The sequence below is a fragment of the Mauremys reevesii genome, linkage group 2, assembly GCF_016161935.1.
Source record: "Mauremys reevesii isolate NIE-2019 linkage group 2, ASM1616193v1, whole genome shotgun sequence".
Classification (NCBI taxonomy): Eukaryota; Metazoa; Chordata; order Testudines; family Geoemydidae; genus Mauremys; species Mauremys reevesii.
Genome location: NC_052624.1, coordinates 72,328,285 through 72,346,224, shown reverse-complemented (window position 1 = coordinate 72,346,224; position 17,940 = coordinate 72,328,285). Strand labels below are relative to the sequence as shown.

The 17,940-nt window shown below is 40.2% G+C and overlaps 1 protein-coding gene across 7 annotated transcripts in view; it reads left to right on the top strand.

Moving 5' to 3' along the window:
- NEK10 (NIMA related kinase 10) overlaps nucleotides 1–3,420 on the top strand; it is a 160,234-nt gene extending 156,814 nt beyond the window's left edge. For 3 of the 7 annotated variants that reach the window (XM_039527070.1, XM_039527072.1, XM_039527069.1), the window contains one exon: nucleotides 2,653–3,420. In XM_039527070.1, coding sequence (XP_039383004.1) covers nucleotides 2,653–2,701 — 49 coding nt within the window. In that variant the 3' untranslated portion in view covers nucleotides 2,702–3,420. The remainder of the gene's footprint in view (nucleotides 1–2,652) is intronic. The other 4 variants (XM_039527065.1, XM_039527066.1, XM_039527068.1 and 1 more) reach the window with 2 other exon arrangements.
- The last annotated feature ends 14,520 nt before the right edge of the window (nucleotides 3,421–17,940 follow it).

Here is a 17,940-nt window from a genome sequence, read left to right as displayed (position 1 = left end):
AAAGAAACTGCTTGCCTCCAAACAGCATCTAGCATCATCATTGACAACCAAATTCAGAGAATGCGCACTGCAAGGAACAAAAAAGACCCTAGGATTGATTAACATCATTCTCCTTTGACACTGAATATTGTAACCAGTTTCGATGAATTTCTTCCCCATTAATGAGTTTCCTCTTGTAATGCTGAACAGAGAATTTTCTTTTATTTCCATCCTCAGGGAAGGGAAATTCATGAACTTGTTCGGGTCCATGTTCCATGAGAATTTGCCGCACACTGTCATCAGATCTGGGCCATGAATATGGGTCCCCATACTGTTACTTGTTTGTAGCTTCCTCATCCTTTCTTCCTTCTACTTCATTTACTTCAATTTCTGCATGTCTCTCTGAAGGTGAATAAATTTTCTCCACTTCCATATCAGTCTGATGCTGTGAGCTGCCTTCATCTAGAAGTAAGTTTCCATCATCTTGATGTTCCAAACTGCGTCCATGCAGATGTGAGCTAACCTCTTCTCCAAGTAAAATTCCTTCAGATGGATGCTGTGAACTGCTTCTATCTTTATTTGTATTAAAGAGAAGATATTTCAGGAAGGATCCCTGCTGTTTTGGTTGGTTCTTTTCCTTCTCAGCCTTTCATTTACAATACTCAGCTCCTGAGGGTTTTATTTTTCCTCTTTCTGCCATGGGGCATTTGAATATTGTTATGTACTGTGCTCCCGACTGCAAGCATTATAGTGTTAAGGATGGCTGAAACACCCACCACATGGTTGGCGATTTAAACCACATTGCAGCCATCCCAACACATCTTTTGACTGCATAAAGGTTCAATGATTAGTAACATACACTCACTTACCTATTAAAACAGTTAGTTACAGCGTTTACATGGAAGCAAAATGACCTTTTTTGTTGTCATGACCTGAAACTGGTTGTTTGGAAAGTAATCCCCTTCCTCACCCGCTTGGAGTGTGACATCATCACTTTCATAGTCTATTAAGCATTAATGCTGTTACTTTTCTTTTATGGACCTTATTTATTACATGTGAACCAGTTATAACAAAAAAAAGAAAAGTTCATAATTACACAGCCCGATAATAACGCTAAGGTTTAATAACACTTAAAGATACTCACATTTTGGATTTATAATGCTGAAAGACGTTATTCTTTATCCTTTGGCACCAAGAAATACAATTTTCCACAGTATGCACTTGATTCTTAACTATCTATCTGCGACGTGTTAAAATGACCGTGTGATATGAATCAACTTGCGATATCTCCGCTCTACATGAATTTCCGGCTATGCGACCTTGATGTGTATTCGAGTTAGGTGTCACTAGTATTGCAGCTCTTGCCGCTGGTGGATGTGTTTCATTGTGGCTGAGTTATTGCTTATCAAAATTGCGGAGTGGGTCATCTTGACCCTATGTCGCAAATAGAATTTTTTTTGCCAAAATATTATTTATTTTTGCAGTAAATAAAAGATTTGACACATTAATAAATTCTCAGAAATGTAGAGAAATGAACTATAGTTCATATTCCCTCTGTATACCCACCAGAATTGGAAATAATGAGATCTTCATTATTGTATTTGTATTTTTTTCATCTTTTTCATTTTTTTTCCATTTAATTTTTTTAAAATTTGATTTTTTTCCTCTTCCCATTTAACTTGGCACCCTAGGCGACCGCCTAGTTCACCTATATGGATAGGCCACCCCTCATTCCATATCCAGTAGTGCACTAAGCAGCATGACTAACACTGTGTTTGTTCTCTCACTCATCCTCTTCCCAGGGGGAAAATTGTGTGCACAGTTTAGTGATTTGTTTTGTTAGCACTTTGGTTTGAGGTGGGTTTTTACTGTACATGCTGATGTGTGTGTGTTAGAAAAAAACAAGGTAGAGCGCTCCTTGCACTCGAAGCAGAAGGTGATAAGGTTTGTGATGGAAAAAGAAAAAAAACATTTCTTGTTTTACTTTCTAGCTACAGTTTATGAGAGTAAAACCTTGGTGCATGTTTCTGCAGGACAGTGTAATATAATACAAGACTAGTTTGATTATTTAATGGGGGAATCTCCACTAGCATAAAGCTGACAGAGGCAGTTTCACCATCTCCCATGTTATCTCTTATGCCTGGCGGGTATGGGGCTTATTGGGAGAAGAGAGGGGTGTTGAGGAGCAAGACTTTGCTGTGCCTGGTTCTCCACTGCCATGAAGTCATTGAGGGCCTTTTATCCCAGCAGCGTAAGCTAACGCTGTCCCCTTGCTGCTTTAACTTATGCCAGGACTTGACAGCTGGGAATCAGAGAGCTATGACTGGCTCCCCCTCAGACCCTACCACCATACTATTTCTGTGCAATGTATAGTGAAGCCCATAGATTTTAAGTCCAGAAGGGTTCATTACAAACATCTAGTCTGGCCCTCCGAATAGCAGACTATATAATTTCACCCAGTAATTCCTGTATCAAGCCCAGTAATTTATGGTTGAGTAGAACATAGCAATTAGAAAGGCATGCAAGCTTTATTTTCTTACCCTGCTTATATATCACATTTCTATGATAGTAATTTGCCTGCTGATAGCACAGAGATCCATTCTGATGTGGTGAACATGAGTAGTAAAGATTTCCTAGGACCAACAAAGACTTACTACCTCTTTATCTTTGTAGGTACCACTACTATCCGTGGGGAACAAAGAACCATCCAACCAAAAGATGAGAACTTGCAAATCTGAACAGACTGGGTTTTTTTCTGAAGTCAAACTGCCCTTACTTCAGCTAATATTGTGTGATCACCAAAGGGATAATAAGCTTTGCTCAAAATATATGGATGGGAAGGGATTCCAATGCTGAAACAAATGGGAGACAGCTTTCAAAAGACCTCACGACTGATGAACTTCAGTATGATACTTTTGTGGCAGCTCTGTTTACAGCATAAACTTCTTGCACTGTACAAGGGGAATTCTGTACATACTATTTGGGAAAATGCTTCAAAGTTTGTGCTTTAGGAGAAAAACATAATTCCTGACCATGAATGCATATGTTCTATTTTTTTATTTTATTTTTTTAAAGAATTGTTGAATACTCAGGTTTGCTGGAGCTATATTTTAAGGCTCATAGTCAGGCTATCTTTTATAGCAAGAGAAAGAAATCAAAAAGGGAATGAGGCAGGAAATAAAATATTTTTAGGTTCACTGCACCAGAATTAGAAATTAGAAATTGATTCAACTATTAAATGTTTAAATGTAGCCATTTGGATAGTAGCAATTTCTAATGCTGGTATAGCACTAATTAATAGTCAGTATTTACAACTTGCACAGCTTCTGAGAATAATTGTTGTTTTTTAAATTGCAAATTTGAATACAATATCAGAATGTGTGTGTATATATGTACATGTTTTTGTGTGTGTGTGTATATATGTATATCATATATATAGACATGCATATATTGTATAGATACGTATATGTAAAATATGTATCATATGTATACAGTGTAATATACACACACATTTACTGTTTAACAGAAAATAAATAAGTAAACGAAACCAGTGCTTTGCTGCTAATCAAATTTGTAGTACTTAATGCACTTTGAGGATATCTTTCTCTATATGTACATTATATGTTAAATAGAGATGCAAAGTCTCGCAATTCAACATTACTGAAGCTATTATTTTCATCTTTAGAGTTTTGACAAAGTGTGAGAGCCATTGTCTACAGTTTGATTATACTATATCTAACATAACTACTGTAAAAATCAGAATACGTATGGTGACATATGCCTAGACTGTTGAAACTTATTTATTTCATGCTTATCATATAATTACTTGTGACTGGATGCATAAGTATGTCATATTTACTGTGTATACACTGGCAAAGTATTTCTGCTATAGCTTGCTTGAAACATATGTAAATAACTAGATATTATTTCTTAACAATGTACAGAATATTATTTCCCCTGTCATTTCGGATTTCACTAGCCCAGATTCTAAACTAGTGAAAGTTGGCAGCAGTGGGCCTAAGTGAGGTGAGGATACAAAAGGCATCCACCCCCTTCCTAGACACCTTCAGTGGAGAGGTTTGAGGTGGTGTAAAATGCATAGAAATTCAGAGATTGAGTGAATGATTGGGAGGAGTACAAAGCGAAAAAGGGCATGTTTAAATCACAAGGAGGCATGTTGTGCAGAACATGGGTTTATCCTTATGATGTGATGACCCATCCAGGAAACAAACATGTGACAGCCCAGTCTAACATAAAGCATTTCCCCCAGAAAGTTAAAATGTAGCGCGGAAGGCCACCACACCCAATTTTGGCATCTGGGTAGTGACAGACTCATAGTAGCCAAGGTCCACTGAGAAGCTGCTTTAGAAAGCAAACAAGGCTCTTACATGCCATCCTATGGAAAATAATACATCTGCATTAGACAGATAGGATTAGAAAATATATTGTATTTTGTTTTCTAACATAATATTTTCACACACAATGGTCACCTATGCATATCCCACTAATATCTACTGTCTACTGTTTTTCTGCTTTCCTAGTACCTAAGTGCTATAGTTAATATCAATCCATTTTTAGATACATCTGTTACTACTTCAAGGAGAGGCATACCCATCAGTTTACCTCTCACCTGTTAAAAATTGACTGTCTTGCTGTGCAATTCTCTAAACCCTTGTTACCATCACTGCTGGTTGCACCTTATTGGATACACAATCCTTGCCCTGATTTATAACCTTCCTGGATGTAATTTCATCTCACAACTCCTAAAATACCATGTACATTAAAGCCATAGAATAAGTCCCCCTATATGTTACCATTGAACTAAAAGGTGTAATCTATCATGCCCTACGAAATGTGTACCCCCTTAAAATGTAAATGCACATTTTTGAAAATGTAAATATAGGTGACCTGGAGTTAATATGTGTTTACACTGAGCATTCACATCATCTCGGGAACATGACGTAAGCATGGTATCTCCCTATATTTAGAATAGCAGAAACCACAATCACTGGAAAATGGAAAACGTTGAGTTTGTAATGGCTCCCGCTGTATATATTATTTGAAAACCAAACCAAACCCTGTTATGTTTTGCAATTAGAAGACTATCAAAATGTGTCTCCAACTAAGGTACCTGTTCCTCCAAACAGTGCCACTGAATGGTTACAGTTTACAAAGTAATATGAATATTAGAGCAGTTGCCTTGCAAATACATCATAATTAGCAATGGATGATGTATTATTTACAATGCAATCACTAAAAGTTAGTCCAGCTTCTGGTTAAATATTAATGTGGTTTTGATAGTCACAGTGAACATCTTTCTTAGTACAGGAGAAGGCAACAAGGTGTGATTAATATCCGAGGTGTTATAAAGTAAGCCTGTACTGTATGTAACAAGAAAATCAGAATTTGTATGACATTTCAATTACTTTTTGCGTGCATTTCATACACAGAAGACCTCATTTAAACTAACTCTCGATATATTGGCCCCACTCAAACTGAATACACATTTCCACAATTTTTTTTTCAAAATAGCATAAAATTATCCTTACTAATATAGTAAAAAATGTCTGTTTACAATGTTCTTCCTCCCCACGTGTTTTTTTGTCAGACTGTAGTAAATGGAAATAGGGGGCACTGTATCAACAACGGATTGGACCTTATTTTCAGGCGTGTATGAAAATGATGAGATTTGTGTTTGGGCTGGATTTGTGTGATGTTATTAAGTGCCTATTGATAGTTGATGGCATAGTTTTCATTGGAAAGCAGACTATAGTTAGTGACTTTGTGTTTATCCATAATAAATGTGTAGCACTGTCAATAACAGGATAAATATTGTGTGGGCCCAACAATGGGCCCACAGCACGGAAAGATGGCGTTTCAACTGAGCTTGGTGGTGGCAGGCGGTGCAGAGCAGACGTAGGGGGACTCTGCAACAGCTATCGGTGAAATGCAGAGTTGGGAAGTGAGCCTGGCTGGGGCATTAGCAGTGCGCATGAGTACAGCATGGTTTCACTAGGCTAAAAGTCCATGCTAGGGAATCAGTGGGCCTCATCTGGTACTTTCCCTATGTTCTGCAAAAACAGCTGGAACTCTCCAGCATGCTGGATATAGGAGATTAGAGTTGAGGATACAATTTCTGGTTCCCTGCCCCTTCCCCCACTCACCAAACTTTTAAGCACTTGTCCTACTTACAGTCGACATTAAAAACTGGATATTTCCCTCTGTAGGGTTGCCCATTCTAAGAGCAGACAATACCATAAAATCCCTATTATATGCTGCGGTGAGGGAAATAACCATTTTGCAAGGGCACCTAGCTTGTGTGCCATTTCCCAAATGCTGGCACTATGTGACGATGTATGCTGAGGGCCATCCATGTCATCATGAATCATCAATATTGAACACGTACATAGAATTCTTTTTGTTTTCAACATCATTAAATGTGAATCAAATATATCCTGTTTGATTGACTTACACATTGTATTTTATTTTTTAAATGCTGGTATATTGCTTATCTGTGTCTTTGGTGAGAGATCATCACTGGTTCACTGATCTGAGCTGTACGCTATTTGTCCGTGATTTTTTTTAACCTAATTTCCTGTGGGAATTTTTTGTGGGAAGGCAGTCCCACTGCTCCCATGAACCATTTTTTTTGGTGAGATTTCAGGGAAGAAACAACACTAAACACATATCCAAAGCAATCTTATATTGTACTTGGCTGCTCTTACAAAATTGCATGCAAGTTATCATTTGTTTTCTTCTGGATTGTTAGTGCAATGTGTTTTTTTTTTAAAGGGAGACCTCTGTAAGCAAATATAAATAATTTGTTGAAAGAAAATATGCATATTACTGACTGTTGGTATATTTTGTCTTTGAAATGAATTGCTGTTACGAGTATATCTATTTTTTATAGTCTTTTTCATATGAGTTGGAATTTGCAAATGTCCCATAGGCAACATTCTGTACTAGAGAAGTTCAGTCGATCATTAGCGCTAAATTCCATACTGCAGTTATGATTGGTGTAGTTGGTTGTGTACTACAATATTGCCTCAGAGAGCTGCAAATATGTTTGAAACCAAGTCCTTCACATGTCTAAATGGTTTATAGGCCTAGCAAATAGTACACCAAGGACACATACAATAAGATTATAAATTGTAGATTTTCCATGCATTTGTAATACTGTAGCTTCTGTGTTTAGATTTGTAAATGTAAAATGAGGTGCAATTAACTACAACAATGCACATTTTAAAGAAAAATATTCTCATTATCTCCGTTATTTTTATTAATTCGTATGTTATTAGTACATAGAGGTCCAAGCTGAGATCAGGGCCCGATTGTGCTTGGCATTGTACAAACAAACAGAAAAAGTCCCTGCCCTGGAGAACTTACTGTCTAAATGGACAAGACAAAAGGTAGGAAGGAAGACACAGCTGTGAAGTGAGTTGCCCAAAATCACACAGCAGGTCAGCAGCAGAGCTGGAAGTAGAATCCAAATCCCCTGAGTCCTAGTCCAGAGCTTTATCCACTGGCCCATGCTGCATTGCAAAATTGTTGTTAGAGCTGGACCCAAGCTGAAAATCTGAGATCTTTGATCACTACTTTCACAAAGTTTTAGGCATATGTGGGTCTGGTTTTTATTTTATTTGAGTCCACTACTAATAGAAAATGAATTCACATTTATTTTGAAGAGTATTTTGCAGTTTATACTAATGGCTGGAATCTGCTGCCAGTTACCCCAGCATATTTCCAGAAGAACACCACCAAAATCAGTGGAGTTACTCTGGGTTTACACATGGGTAACAGAGATCAGAAATTAACCTTAAATGTTTAGAAATGAAAGAAAGAAATTACACATGGGATGGTTACTTTAAAAGCTTTCCCATTCGACTGCATGGTGGTAACTGAGCAAAACAATAGCCTGAAACAAATGTAAGATTTGAGCTTGATCTCAGATATGAGGATATGCATCATGTGGCATCTTTCAAGATAAATGTTCACATGAGTGTGGTAACTGTTCCTGTAAACTATGCAGGAATTTGTGATTATATATTTGAAATCAGGACCAGCCGCTTCAGTTAAATAATGAAAAAGATCCAGCTAAAAAGTCTGGTACAAGCCACTGTTGGAGACAGGATACTGAACTAGATAGACCCATGGATCTTATTTCTATATTTCCCCATAGAAGTCATGTTACCTTTTATAGTCCAGTTATGACTAACTTTTGAAAGAAGAATTTGGAAAAGTGCACTGGCTCATCATTTCAATTGTGTTTTCAATTAGGAGATTTGACAATGAATACAAGGTGTTATAAAATGCTGTTAATAAAGTAGCGAGACCTGGACAAACATATGTCTTGCATTTCCCTCCAATTTAAGAGCATTCTTGAATTTCAAGAGCAATTTTTAGAGTACTGCACTCCAAAACCCCCCGAACCTATTCAAGTTGTTAATGTATAAGAAATTTTAGCCTGATTCCAGGAAGAACTGGCAATTTCAAGTGAGCAGGCATTTAGGTAGAGACAAAATAGGAAATCACTTTAGAATATTATTTATTTTCAAGTGGATGAACTGGCAGTTGATTTTGGATACCAAAGTCTGAGTTGAAGGTTCCATCATTCAAATTTGTCCAAATAGTAGCAATTAGAAAAAAAAATCTTTCAGTCCTTTTTGACTATTGGCTTTCAGTAAATTAAAACTAGGACTGTCAAGTGATTAAAAAAATTAATTGTGATTAATCACACAATTAATCACACTGTTAAACAATAATAGAATACCATTTATTTAGATATTTTTAATGTTTTTCTACATTTTCAAATATACTGATTTCAATTACAACACAGAATACAAAGTGTACAGTGCTCACTTTGTTTTTTTATTACAAATATTTTCATTGTAAAAAAAAACCCCTAATACAAGTACTGTAATGCAATCTCTTTATCATGAAAGTTGAACTTAAAAATGTAGAATTATGTACAAAAAACAACTGCATTGAAAAATAAAACAATGTAAAATATATGAATCCACTCAGTCCTACTTCTTGTTCAGCTAATCGCTCAGACAAACACGTTTGTTTACATTTTCAGGAGATAATACTGCCTGCTTTTTGTTTATAATGTCACCTGAAAGTGATAGGCATTCGTGTAGCACTGTTGTACCCGGTGTCACAAGATATTTATGTGTCAGATGTGCCAAAGATTCATATGTCCCTTCATGCTTCAACCACCATTCCAGAGGAAATGCTTCCATGCTGATGACAAGTTTGCTCAATAATAATCCAAAACAGTGTGGACTGACACATATTCATTTTCCTCATCTGAGTCAGATGCCACCAACAGAAGGTTGATTTTCTTTTCTGGTGGTTTGGGTTCTGTAGTTTCCACATCGGAGTGTTGCTCTTTTAAGACTTCTGAAAGCATGATCCACACCTTGTCCCTCTCAGATTTAGGAAGGCACTTCAGATTCTTAAACCTTGCATCAAGTGCTGTAGCTATCTTTAGAAATCTCACATTGGAACCTTCTTTGCATTTTGTCAAATCTGCGGTGAAGGTATTCTTAAAACGAACATGAGCTGGGTCATCATCTGAGACTGCTATAACATGAAATATATGGTAGAATGCCAGTAAAACAAAGCAGGAGAAACACAAGGAGTTCAATCACAAATTTAATTAATACATTTTTTTTAACAAGCGTCATCAGCATGGAAGCATGTCCTCTGGAATGATGACTGAAGCATGAAGGGGTATACGCATGTTTAGCATATCTGGCACATAAATATCTTGCAATGCCGGCTACAAATTGCCATGTAAATGCCTGTTTTCACTTTCAGGTGACACTGTAAATAAGAAGTGGCCAACATTATCTCCTGTAAATGTAAACAAATTTGTTTGTCTGAGTGATTGGCTGAACAAGAAGTAGGACTGAGTGGACGTACAGGCTCTGAAGTTTTACATTGTTTTGTTTTTGAGTGCAGTTATGTAACAAAAAAAATCTACATTTGTAAGCTTCGCTTTCATGACAAAAAGATTGCACTACAGTACTTATCTGAGGTTAATTGAAAAATATTATTTTTATCATTTTACAGTGGAAATAGTTGTAATAAAATAATAATATAAAGTGAGCACTGTACATTTTGTCTTCTGTGTTGTAATTGAAATCAAAATATTTGAAAATGTAGAAAAAAATAAAAAATATTTAATAAATTTCAATTGATATTCTATTGTTTAACAGTGCGAGTAAAGCTGCCAATGAAAGGAGAATTAATTTTTTAATCACGATTCCTTTTTTTGAGCTAATCACGTGAGTTAACTGCGATTAATTGACAGCCCTAATTAAAACTGAATTATTCAAGGCTTTCTGTAATTTACTGTTCTCAATAGGAGATGGTGAGGTTCACAACAAGAAAACTAGTAATTTAAAAAAAACAAACTGAACCAATTGAAATGCACGGGTAATGTCAGTGGCACCATGACACACATTGGGGACATGCCTAAAACTTCACAGTGCAATCTGTTATTCTTAATTTACACCTGGCTGAATTGATCATCTCTGTAATTAGGTTTATATTGCAGAGAAGAGGAATTAAATAAATGAGAAAAGTGAGTAGCCGCAGACAGAAATTTTTTAAGATACCTTGTGATATCAGACTTAAATAAATGTTTCCCTATCTGCCATTTCCCTCCTGTGAGACAGACATTTCCATTGATCCTTGTGCAAAGTTTAGATCCCCTCTCGTTATTCAAATGAGGAAGCTAGACAGTCAGAGGACAGCCTTGTATCTGGTGTGCTGCCCACTAACTTCCTCTAGAAGGAGCTCTTCCCAAGTCTATAGGTTAGTATTGTGTCTATATGGGGACAGGCATTTCCTGGCCTGGAGGACTAATAAACCATGGAACATAATGTGCTCCTGAATCGTAGAACCAACTTTGAGATGACTCTCATATCCGTAACCTCAAAAGGATATGACACCTGCCTTGAAGAATAGAAATCAGCAGAAAAATCCTTGTTTGCATTCTCCTTTCATTGGCAAGTTCACTGATCCCTACATATGGGACTTGACCACGGGTCAGACTGTTTTAGCAGGGAAAAGCAGAATTATCACAGGTTTGTAGAAAAGTACAGTAAAAGCAGAGGTACCACACCGCAGCACGGCTCTGCTGACTGCTGTTTGTGGAGATCATCAGATTCAATCTGTGGTGCTTTCTGAATATTTGATCATGTAGCTGTTCTACAAATTCTCTCTACTGAGGCATACCACTCCCCTACCCATTAAGTCAGTGTTTATCTTGAGGAGTAAATTGTTATTCCTACCAGAAATGAGAATTATTTAGCATCCTCTATGTAGTTTCTGAGCCACGTGGCTTTCATACCGCAGCATCTAGCACTGAAGCACAACAAAACAGATGGGATACAATGTTCAGAAATCTATGGGACATATGGAGGATAAATTCCTGAAGTGTTCTCAGTACCACCCTGCTCTTGAAGAACATGTAGTGTGGGGAGGTGTGTGTATGTGTGTGTGTGTGTGTGTGTATGTGGCTTCTGGGCCCAGAGGGGTGTGTGCGTGGGTGACTCCCACTGGGTACTTTGGGAAGCTGCAGGCACTGGACTTCCTTCCTTCACGCTGCAGCAGCTGGAGCATGAAGGAATTTGGAAGGGGTGGATCCTTTTACAGGCCACTTTGGTGGCTTCTGCAGCTTCTGCTTACTAGAAGCATTCACAGGAGAGTTCCTTATTGAGAGAGTAACCATCTTCATCGGCCTATCTTGTGGCCAACATAGTGGTATCCAAGCACTAACTATGGTACCTAGCTTTCATTTGGCACTGGTATTTCATTTATTTCTGCAATTTTATGAAATAAATGTGTGTGTTATGATGGTGCATGTCCTCCAGCTGGTTTCCACTGGCTTTCTTTGATTAAATAGTTCTCCACAGTTGCAGTATCATTCTGCACATCCCAGGAGAGAGAGAGAGAGAGAGTTTCTTCCTCCACTTTGGGAATCATCCTGTGTCCTCAATGAGATCTCAGCAACCTTGCACTTTGATTGAAGGAAGAGTGGTACCTCATCCTTTAGAAACCACTGTGTGATTTACTGTACCCAGTTGAGTTCTTACTTGTCAATGTTGCACACCATGAATGTCCACCACTCTCCAGTACTGGGTTTACCATGGCGCCAGCCCCACAATCAGAAGGGGCCCTGGCCAGCCCGATCCTCCGGCTGGCTGAGCCAGCCAGGAAAGCTGCCCCTGCCCCTGATCTACCCCCGTCCCACCTCTTCCCCAACCCCCCCCCCGCCCCGGCTCTGCCCCTGTCTGGCCTCTTCCCACCCCTGCTCCACCCCAGCTCCACCCCCACTCCACCCCTTCCTCCCCAAACCCACTCCCCTGAGCTACACATCCTGGGGGACTGCAGCAGAGGTCAGGCACAACCTGCACTCACCGGGCGGCAAAAGGGGAATGACCTGGCCCCAGGCCACTCCGTGCCACCACTGAGTGCTGGGGGGTGGTTCCCCCTCACCCAAAGTCCGGGAGCCAGAGGAGCAGAGTGGAGTGGGCTGGGGCTCTCTTACCCCCACACTACGTCTTTCTGCACTCGGATCCTGCTGCCTGGCTGAACCTGCTCACCCACACCTGATGCACCTGGCATGGGGGACAGGGCCCCAGGGTGTTTCTGAGGCAGGCCTGGCCCTTGCACTGTGTCAGTGTTGGGTGCAGCCTCACTGCCGAGTCCTTGTGGTGGGCTTGGGGGAAGCTGCAGGGTGATCTCCCACCTCCATGCAACCAGTGGCCTGTGCTCCCCACTGCCATGTTGGAGCCTCCACAATTATTTAGTGACAAAATTTGCAGAATTTTAAAATACTGTGCGCATAATTTTTATTTTTTGGTGCAGAATCCCCTCACGAATATGGGGTGCTGTGCAGCTGTGGTGGTGGGACTATTAGGAATGGGGTGGGCAGTGGGGAGGTCTATGGGCAGGGGGTGCTGGGCGAGCAGTGTGGAGTGCAGGGTGCTGTGCAGTTGTGGTGGGAGGCCAGCAGGGGAGGTGTCTGGGAGGGGTGAGGGCTGGGCAGAGAGATCTGTGATGGAGGTCTCTGGATGAGGGTGTGCTGGGCATGAGGGTGGGGCACTGGGCAGGGGGGCAGCATGGTGTGGGCCTGCCCTCAAGGGGAAGGGGCATGCAGGCAGCACAGGGCTGGGCAGAACAGTGTGCGTCTGGCAGCTGCAGGTTTGTAAACAGTGCCCTCCTGCTGGGCTGTGCGGAGGGGGCTGCTCCCACTGCGCTGTGCCTCATTGCCCCCAGCCCGCCCGTCACCCTGGAGACTTGCCCCATGGGGTGCCACAAATGTGTTTGGCGCCGGGCCCACAAAAAGTTAATCTGGCCCTGCCACTGTTTACTGCTTGGGAGACAGGCAAATGATAGAAGTAAACATTCAAACAAAAATAAATCCTTGCTGTACAGCCTGAAATAGATTTTATCATCATCTGGCCTGCCCATAAGAAAAAAACATGGGCTGTTTTGAAATGCATTTTGCAAAACATCACTGTATCTGATATGATTTTTTGTTAAGCAAATGATAAATTTTGTCGTGACTCAAATGTGTTAATGGTTTGGCAATAATTGTTCTGTACATGCTGAGTTCATTACTGAGGAAAATATTACAGCTCAAATATTCCTAGTGGGAGAAACTAACACCCTGTGTGTTTGCTTTATTCTTGTGCTGCTTACAAGCCCATGGGTTTGTTAAGCTATTTAATATTCTGCTTGCAAGTTTGGACAAATTTTCTGGAAGAAAAAATTCTTTCAATTGTGACAGGAGCTCAGAATTATTACTGTGTGTATCATTGGGTTCAGGCAGATGAAAGGGGAAGGGAAAAAAGCTAGGGATCATTCTAAATGGCATGAATTCATGTTTCATTCTGACATCTGAGGGCTTCACAATACCTTGTTAGGTTTAGGTTAGAGAAGCAAACCATCTTTCACTTGTGTGACATGCTGGAGAACATCATATTTTGTGCTTCAGGAGGGCCTTACATCTGGTGATCTCAAGAGCTTTAATGAACTAAACCTCACAACGCCTCTGAAAGGTAAATCATATAAGCCAGTCTTACAGATGCTGAAGATACACAGAAAGATAAGGGCTGTATTTTGATAGCCTTACTCATGATACCCTACGTTCGTGATGTCAAGGACAATATTTGTAGTGCAAGGCAATACCTCCCATAAGTAAAGGTATCAGAATCTCCAGTGACTTGCTCAACATCACAAGTCTGTTGTAGACCAAGGCATAGAATCCAAGTCGCCCAATTCCTAGTCCTGTGCTTCAACCACTGCATCGTTCCTCCTCCCGCAGAAGGGACAGTCACTGCCTGCTCTTGTAAAAGGCGCAAGTGCTCTCTCCATTATTTTGGAAATGGAGCTTTTCAATGTGTTTCTGGAGATGTTGTAGGAAATAGTTTCCAAGAATTTGACTCACTCACTTTATGCCTTCCAGTTCTCATCACATGCACCACAGTTACTCACTTCTTTTAAAAATCACAGACAGAAAGAAGAAATGTAATGAAACAATGTTATGGTTTGTCATCTTTCCTTGTCATGATTGGTGCTGTTGATTCACATGCGTTCCAGTGCTGGCACTACCAAGACAGGCAAAAATGTACAAAGATTGAGGGGTGGGGGGGGGGAAATGTCCAGCATAAGTTTTTGTCTGTAAATCCTTCTTTCTAAGGCTGTGGACAATCAAGTATCCAGCTTCTAATCACAAAATATATCTATACATAACAGAAGTGAATGAACAGCAGCAATCCATGCATGATACCGTTAGGGCTATTTAGAAGGTATGTTTTAGTTGTGAAAACATTAACTATTGTGCACTGCTTATTTTAACAATCTAAAATCTTTCTAAATAGTATGGCTTGATGTCTGATAACATCCATTATTAATCATCCAAAACTGGTGGGGGAAAATGTTGCCTTGACATATACAAGAATGTAATATATATGTTTATGTTATAAATACATGTTTGTGATGTTGAGTTAGGCCCTAGGGTGCATTGTTTTAAATTTGCGCTTGTTTGCCAAATTCTTCAGCTTGTTGCATTCCAACAAATTCTTTGTATAAAGACATAGGATAGAATGAAAAAAATCCAGCAAACAATGACATTCCAAATCAACAGAGGACGTTAAGAATGAAGACACATGTTAAAGTAGAAGAACTCAGTGACAAGATCTGGTTGAACAGATCTGGTTGAACAGTGTAGATAACCTTAAATTTGTATACCATTCTTCAAAAATAATCCTGAAATAGATATACTAGAGATTGACACTATTTCAATGTGTCAGATGAGTGAACTGCATAAAACCTGCTAATACAGTGAGCACACTTGAAAGCCTGCCAGTTCTCTTAGACAACCATATCCATTTGCAGTAAGTACAGGGAAGTACAAAAAATATTGCAAGTATCAAGGTAAGAGTATCTGCCCACTATATTTATGTAATTTCTTTTTAGAGTGCCCTAATGGCCTCTTTCTTCTTTAAAAAACCCTATTATTCCTTTTTAGAGCTTTGCCTGTGCTAGGAACATTTGTAAATATTTTTCAGCACTGGTGTTGCTCCAGCAGTGCTGCCAATGGTGAACATTGTCATGTAGACAGGGTGCAGGTTTTATACCACTTTTCCTTCTTAATCATATGACTTGAGCAGAAAACAAGATGCTCTATTACTGGGCCATGCTGCATGTTTCTCTTATTGCTGCATTCTCCATTATTTGATCATAGATGCAGACTTATTTTCCCCCGGAGATGCACACACCCCCTCTGCCCCAAGGCCCGCTCCACTCCACCTCTTGCCCTGAGTCCCCGCCCTCGCTCTGCCTCTTCTCGCTCTGCTCTGTCGGTTCCCCCAAGGCTCTGCCCCCTCTCTGCCTCTTCCCACCCCAGCCTCCACCCACCCGCTGCTCACTGCTCTCCACCCTCCCCCGGCTGCCAAACAGTGCCACAGATCAGCTGTTCAGCGGGGTCGCCAAACGGCTGTGGCTGTTTTTTTTTCCATGGATGCTTGAGCCCAGAGCACCTATGGAGTGGGCACCTATGATCTCTATACTTGGCATCAGAGATTGGAGAATTTACATCACCACTGTCCTTTTCAGTTCTGCCCCCAAAAAGCCACTTGTTTTACTTGAGCCTAAGGATGGTGCTCATCATCCCTGCAGGATGATCTCTCCTTCTGTAGAATTGCAGGAACTCCCAACTTTGGCTAGATGCTGCCCCCTCCATCTGTTAGTAGCCCCATTCCTTTCTGTTCAGATTTTTCTCAGGTAGCCAGTAAAACTCTTCCTTTGTTTTCTGCTTTCTAAAGATTGGTTTGTTTGTTTGTTTATCTTCAGTAAATATGTTGCTACTTGAGGGAATACCGATGTTTGATCATAGGCAACCTAGAGAGCCAGCTCAGTGTTCCAAACAGGCATAGTATGTTTAAGAGAACGGCACCACCACACACTCTCACCAGTGATCAGCTTGCTAAAATGTGAGTCTCATCACTTTGTGACATGGGATGAGTATATAGCCCTCTATCAGAACTTGCTTGTTAAGCTATGAACAGCCATATGCATTACTTAATGCTGAATACAAGCCACATACAACTGTTTTGAGCTAGTCCTGCTAGATATAAATAGTAAGCCCCAATCTGATTTTTTGCAAAATGCTAGCCATTTTTTTTCCTAAGCAGAACTGGAAGCAGCATCTTTTAAATCACAGCGTGAGGCCTTTTACAAAGTCTGAGCTTTATAAAAATTCCTATCAGCTACTAGCCCGGAATCGCAGGCACAAATGAACTAATTTTGGCTTACCCATTTGGATTTTTGTGGCTCCATTTGGCCTCCAGACAGAGTAACTGCATCCACAGTTATATCTTTATTGGGATAAGACTTTCTATTTTAAATAGCCATTAGCCAGAGACATAGCCATTCCAAAGAATGAATTGAAAATGAGTTTTATTAGATTTCAAGGGCTAACAGGCATTAATAGTCCAGTAATATTATAGTAAGAGTCAAAAACAGGCTTTGCAGTTTGACAGCTGGTAAATTACATCCAATGTACTGAAGGCAAAGAGCATTAAGAAACACGGTTTAAACATTAAAGAAATTTTGTTCCGCAAACAATATATCTGCCAAAAGCTGAGCCCAGAATGCAGAGGCCCCTCACTCAGTTCTCTTCCAACATAGATTTATACTGCAACTGACATCATCCGTCTCATTCAATTAAGGATATTACAACATGACCAAAAGGACAGTTACTACAGGAATACCATTGTTAAGTGAATGGACTGGCTGCAAAATGTGCTGTATTGACAGCCTTGGATACAGACGACTCCTAGCCACAGAAGAGGTGCAGCATGGGCAGGAGCAAGGAGTTCACCTCTTGACCCAGTCACTGGGTGACCACAATGGCCCCTTCTGGCCTTGGAACTATGAAAAAAATCTGTCAAAGCTGGTTGAGAGAAGCCACCGTAGAGGCAAGAGGACAGCTCAGTCTCACTGTTTAGCTTCTCTTTAGACAGAAAACATTTCTCCTTCCAGGCTGACTGATAACTATGCTAGTCCAGATCAAGCAGCCAGAGCTGAATGTCCTTCAGTTCCGTGGGGTTTGATGTCCAGGGGTGACCTTTGCTGAGTGGGCCTGGGCTTACTGCAAATCCGAAGAGGATGCTCATTGGTTTCATCTTTTTCCATCTTTATCACTGTCTGGAAATCCCATTTTTTCTAGACTTCTGTCTTGAGATGATTTTTGCTAAGCAAGGCTCGCCTCCTTTCCCCAGAATTGCCTGCACAGGCCACGAGCTCAACTCCAATAGCCTCAGAAAACATGCACTAACAAAAGCACAAATGTTGTGCTGGTGGAAGATGCTGGATCAACGAGAGTGAGACTGAAATGTTGCCTTCCTTGTCTGGCCAATTGGCCCAAACCCCATCCAA